The 6336-nt window shown below is 53.2% G+C and overlaps 1 protein-coding gene across 1 annotated transcript; it reads right to left on the bottom strand.

Moving 5' to 3' along the window:
- Positions 1-1082: 1082 nt before the first annotated feature.
- GLRG_04684 (eukaryotic aspartyl protease) lies at positions 1083-2625 on the bottom strand (the record flags this gene model as incomplete). The annotated part of the gene is made up of 4 exons (XM_008095369.1): positions 1083-1698; positions 1753-2050; positions 2106-2354; positions 2412-2625. The coding sequence occupies 4 exons, from the start codon at positions 2623-2625 to the stop codon at positions 1083-1085; spliced, it is 1377 nt and encodes a 458-aa protein (XP_008093560.1).
- Positions 2626-6336: the final 3711 nt, after the last annotated feature.

Below are 6336 nucleotides of genomic sequence, written 5' to 3'. Positions count from 1 at the left end.
ATGATAGTGGTGAAAATGGACGTAGAACGCATCATGGTTGTTGAGCACTAGATGGTTAATGATAGGTAGTTGAGTGTTGACTATAATCCAGGTAGGGCGAGGTATCTTGCAACTTGAAGTATTGGATAATTGCGGCAGACAATGAAGATGATTATAGGGCTCGTTGATACAGGGAAAGGTGATAGGGACGGTGTTAAGGACAAGATTCGCGAACTGAGTTCCCAGGCACTCCTTTTGGAATTCATCGTTAGCCGAGGCAAGTGAGGGCATCCACCACATAGGTGGGAAGGAAACTGCCATGGAACTCTGTGTGTGTGTGTGTGTGTGTGTGTGTGTACGGATATAGGTAATAGCTTTCTGCCACATTCTAGCCAGGAAAGAGCGGGATGCAACCAGGGTCCCACCTTGAGATCCCGCCCGCCTGCTTGACTTGGGACGAACCAGTGGAAAAGGAAACAGCCATCATCTCCATCTCCACCAAAACTTGGGATGCTGTCAGATAGAGAAAGAAGCCTTGGCACGCTTGCTGTTTTGTTCCTGTCCCGTTCTCGTGGTCATCCATCTTCGCCCACAATTTAGACAGCTAGCACAAAGGCCTCTTACCTCACTCATTGGTGCATCCCAATTTAGATGAACTTGAATGACCGAGAAGGATGTGTTTTGCTTCTTGGCCATGATGAACCTAGCGCAGCGGCAAAGCACGCACGGCAGCGAAGCACGGCAAAGCAGACTTGAGGCTCAGGCGGATAGATCCTAGGAGATTGTGGCATGTAGGAGAGATCCAACCCAAGTAGTCAAAAAGTTATTGGTTCAACCCATGGGGAATGCATGTCAACACACTTGCAAACCATTCACAAATAGGCAGAAAGGAATCAAGCGAAGGAAAATGCAGGGCCATGTCTAAGCTCTGCATATTCATTAATCAATAACAGGAAGATATGTTGTCCCAGGGCCAGGGAATAGGGTATAAAGCAATCAGCCCAGCTCGTCCTCTTCTACCCGCTCGATGCAGCAGCCATGTCGATTCCATCCCAACGCCCGATGCATTCAATGATCCGCAGCCGTGCAATTATGTACGCGAATTAAAGAAAAGACATGAACACTTGCACAGCTAGCAGAGCACCAGCTACCATCCAAATGCCAACAGGTGTCGCTCGACCGGCAACATTCTCATTATCACTCCCTCCGCTGCCGCTGCCGCTGCCGTCGTTGGAGCTGGCCTGGCACTCGCCGGTGAACTTGGCAGCCGCATTGCTGCCGAGGGGGATCTTTTGCAGGTTGGAGCCGCAGTTGACGTAGGGAGCAAAGTGCAGAGCGGGTGTCTCCTGGTCGAAAACGACATATGCGGAACGGAGGAACGAATCGCCAAGGATGTAAGCATTGTCGGAAGCCTTGTCGGCGCCGAGTACGCAACTGTTGTCACCCACTTGCCAGATGAACTCAGACAGGGGCACCTTCATTGTGTAGTCGCCAAACTTGAAGTTGATTGTGCCTTTGGTGTTGCACGGCACGAGATACATGTTAATGGAGGACTCGAGGCGGCCTCCCAAATCACTTCCAAGCTGGTCGACGAGGGCAGGGGGGAAGTAGCTCAAGGTGGCGCCAGTGTCGAAGAATACCGGAAACTGGGTGTTGGCATATGTCTTGGTACTCCTGCCGGATTTGCTCAGACCAACCGAGTCGAGTTGAACCCAGTATCTGGGAGTGAGGTTAGACGTGCCAACGTGACGGCCGGGACCACAAGTCACTTACCTACGCAGGTCCTCGCCGTTCTGGGGCCCGAGAACGGGCGCAGAGTGCAGGTTGCCACTGAACTTCTTGGTGTCCACACCACCAAATGAAATGAGGCCGCTGCCCGTCTTCTCCTCCTTAGTTCCGAGAGCAATTCCCACCGTGAGCGACTCGATAACATTCTGTGCCTTCATCGTGTCGAGCACCGTTGGGTAGTCAGTGGTGTTGGTAGCCTCGCCAAAGCTCAAACCAAGAATGCCCCTACTCAGATCAGCACTGTAGATGCCGTAGCCAAAGATTGTGTCTGAAAGTGAGATGTCTACGAAGCTTGGTCAGTCATCGTTACTTTGGAGCCAAGACGGAGCAGTACATACCACTGCCGGGAATGGTGATGTTATCGCTGACATATTGCAGTTCGACCGTTCCCTTGCCGTACGTGATGTTGCCTTGGTCGACATAAACGACCGACGTTGACGAGTCTCGGGGATCGTACTGGCCATTGGCTCTGCAAGACTGAACCATGGCGGTGGTGCCCGCGTTAGCGCAGGTGGGGTTGACCCAAAGCTCCGAGGACCCGGTATCAATGGCAACCTTGGTGTCTTGACCGGGAGTGCCGATGCTGACTGTAGAGGCGAATTAGCTACGCGGGATAGGCCATTATGCACACTGTAAGCACATACGCTCAATCAGGTATGTTGTCGACGTCACATTATATACCGGAGCATCGGTGTCCTCAACTTCTCGTCTCCTCAACTTCTCCAAAGGGTGAATTCGAATGTCCTGGTAAACAGGGAGCGAAATGACGCCGGGAGTCGAGTCCGTCTGTTCGCGGCGAACAGAAACTGCGGAAACGCCCACCGCCAGGGCAGTAAGAGGTAGCCAGCGGGTAGCCATGACGATGTTCGGGGGGTAGTAATACTGGGGTTGGGGGTCTGGGTATGCGGGTGGTGGCAGTGTTGTGTTGATAGTGTCTAATCGTCCAAAAGTTGTCGTCGTCGAAAATGCAAGCGCGAAATCCCGAGCCCAGAACCAAAATCGACAGAACAAGGCCAAAGTACAAACTGGAGACGGAGGGGAGGGCCACAGAGACAGCTGGGCACGTCCAAGTAAAAAGAGTGGGATGGCAATGCTTTTAAAGAGACTGTGGTGGTGCCTTGGCAAAATGGTCGCCCAGACCCGTAGCGTGAATGGGAAGAGAGGTGGATGTTGTGAGAGAGTGAGAGAGAGAGAGAGAGAGAGAGAGAGAGTCGGCCGACAAGGAGAGTCTAGCATTAGGCAGCCTGCAGCAGCAGCAGCATCATCACCGAGAATACGCACTAAAGGGGCAGCAACCGGGAGACAGTGGTTGGTGACCTCACTTGATTGGGTTAATTATGGAGAAGCCGGAAGGAAGCGTGGGAACGAAGGAAGGCGTGGGAAGCTGGGAAGGTGACACTGCAGCGCACGGTGTGGGCGCTGTTGCTAGTGTACACTAGTTATGACGGCCGCAGGTACTCTTTGCACACAGCTACGGCGAAAAGATACACGGAAACGCATCGAAGCTGAGCTGGTCCTGTCGGGAAGGACCTCTCCTTGGGGCTGAGCCCAGCGAGGCTCACTCAGTTCAGTAGGGTCGTCCTCAGAGAGAGAGGCATCACTATCCGTAATACCACCATGATTATGACGCCCACAGCAGCCACTGCCTCCTGAGGGTCAACGGGGATCTGGGTCGAAAAAGAAAAGAAAGAAAAAAAAAACCCCACTAATTGGACAGAGAAGCAGGACAATGGGGGCCAAAGAGAAGCGCCCAGTTCCTGAATATCTTGCTGTTCCGTTTTACTACGCTTTCCCAGCATGAATCCTTTTCGGACACCCGAAAAGGGGTAGGAGTACTCTGTATAGGAGATACGTACCTGATTCACTTCCAGCATCCCCGCAAAAGCATTGAGACACCTCTAGGCACCAGGTACCTAGGTACCTCTGTACGAATACTTAGTCGTGTACGTACCTAACTCGTCAGCTGAAGACCAGGATGAGGCGGATGGCATTTCCGTCAGCATATTCGAAGGCATCTGTCACTTGAGCTTGCACTGTGTTTTAGGACCAACCGCACACACACCTACTTCGTGCTCCTAATGTTCGAATACCATGACATCGTCTCCTGCCTGCCTATGTTAAAGAATCAACGCAGTCGACGAAGCGGACCCCTGCGGTGCGCTTGACTGGAAACGTCGGCTATCCAAGCAGCGCAGCGACGTGGCAACGGAAATAACGGCTGTGCACAGCCTCCCAAGGGAGCGAAGTTATCGGATTCTCGGCACCAGCGATGGACCGCCTGGGTTGGGTTCGTCGATATGACTAACCAGAAATGCAAGGCATTTGACAACCTTGTGACCGTCCCATGCCCGTGGTTGACACGGTTTGGGCCGTGCCTCTTCAGACCTTCAGACGACCGGCCCATCGAACGGCCCGGGCAGCCTCTCTTGGTGACTAGGTATCACAGTCTCTCACCAGTCAACGTCACCCAACCCATTGCCGCCCTCCAAGATACCAAGACATTTGTCCAACACACGCGAGGGCCGGCCCACCATCGGCCTAGCCCGTCCTCTTACTGGCTGTCCGCTTTGGAAAAGAGCATTACGACGACATTCGCCCGCCCTTGGGCGGTTCGACGCTCGATGCACTACGTCACCAGCATGGTGTTTCCTTCTCCGTGGAGCCGCTGTGCTGTGGCTTGGCCCAGCCTCCATCCGCCCCTACTGCGCAAGCTCCTCGAACTAGCGTAGGCGGCGTGCTCATGAGAGGAGGAAAAGAAGGAAAAGAAGGAGAGAAGAAACGGATGGGACTTTTGGATCACCGAATCTGTCTGCGTCATTTCTACCGCGGTGCAGTCCAGCGACCTTGGTTCACCTCAACAGAAGACTGGATCTCCAGCCAACCCAGATCTTCCCTGGGATGAAGTATTCGGTGGGGAAAGAGATGCCAATTTTCCACCCCCAGCCTGACATCCATTGCTGATTCACCGCAAATGAGCGAAACGAGAGTTGACGGATACGCTTACGGCTTCTCTCCATTCGGCGACCATGCTCCTTCTTCGCTCGCCCACCCGGATGCCTTGCGCAGGGTATGATGGGGCCGGGATTAAAATGCCCACCAAGACGCAAGTCTGCCTCATCTATCCGTACTGTTCCCACCCATACCGTGCGTGGCTCATTTATTGCTCGGCGGCACATTCCGAGACCCTGGCCATTGTCGTATTCTCTCAGCGCTAGTGTCCAGCCCTAAGGCGGAATCACCAGGCTAAGGTACGTACGAAGTATCCAAGTCGGTCTCTCTCTCTTTGACTTCGCTTTTTTGGATTTATCGTGCAGCCAGCTGAAGTCAACTTGCGCCAGCCTTCACTATGCATGGGCCGAGACCAATAGCAGTGACCCTCCTCGTTCGTCCAATCTGCCTTGGCTTTGACAGACTTTACGCTCATCAAGACAATTGTTTTTATTTCCCTTTTGTTTTATGCATATTTTCTAATCCACTTCACCGAATGACAAGACATGGTGCCCTTGGCTACCCAGTTGGTAATGTTTCGACAAACATCCACCCTCAAGGCACACAGTGCAGTAGTCACAGACCAAAAACAGTACGTTACACAAAAGGGTTCATGCACCCCTGCAGCCGTGGTCGACAAAGGTACATTCAGTGCACCCTTGAGCGTTTGTGCCGCCATATAGTAATTTAAGCTCCCGAGCCTGGTCTCAGTCAGCTCTGCAGGCACATCTCTTCTTCCGCACTCTAGCGAGGTGTTTCGCTTGTTGCCCTGCCCTGCGCTCGAAGTTGCGGTTGGTCGTTTAGCATGGCTTTGGAGACGTCTAAACCTTCTCGGCTTGTTCTGTGCGGTATGTCCTTCGGAGGCTTGGGCTGTTGTCGGCCAACAACAGCCCTGTTGTTATATCGCTAGAACTCTCCTCTGGTCCGTTAGCCGATGCCATCGGTCTCCGGTGTGTCCGGCACGTCTGAACGTGGCATGGCGGAGAGGTCTCGCTTTTGTTTGCTCCATCTGGAACTATAGCCAAGAGAGGCGCGACCGTTGCCGCCACCGCCCATCCCAGTGACAAGACTCGTCGAATTAGCTTGTTGCAACGGTGGGGGCTTGGGTGTCTCGCAAGCAGGGCGCAAGCTAAACCCTTCCGTCCGTCTCGGTGCTTATATCGGTGTCGCGGGATCGGCACCGGCTTGGCTGTCTCACAGCTCGGCCGTGTCTCTTGTGGCAAGGTCGGAAGTGCGAATAAGCTGTGCCACTGGGACTGAGACAGCTGGTTGCCTAATCGGGGTATCACAGAGGGCTCCAGCAAATTTGGCTGGGCGTTCTCGACCCAAGTCTGAAAGGCTTTGATTTCATATCCCGCCCTGTTTCCGCAACGATTCTTGCTGTCTTCTTGTCGTCCATACGTCTCTCCTCGTTCATGCTGAAGCCTTGGCGGACATAAAGTACTAGACTCCAGAAACTGCTGCCGAATCCTTTTGTTCTCTCGATAGTGATGACCGGATTGCCTTGAGCAGGATTATCGTCTTCCGGTTCAATTCTGCAATCACAAATGACGCTGAATCTGTTCCCATGTAGAGTTCTCT

The sequence above is a fragment of the Colletotrichum graminicola genome, assembly GCF_000149035.1.
Source record: "Colletotrichum graminicola M1.001 genomic scaffold supercont1.15, whole genome shotgun sequence".
Lineage (NCBI taxonomy): Eukaryota > Fungi > Ascomycota > Sordariomycetes > Glomerellales > Glomerellaceae > Colletotrichum > Colletotrichum graminicola.
Note: the sequence above shows the minus strand (reverse complement) of the source record. Positions and strands in the feature narration are given on the sequence as shown.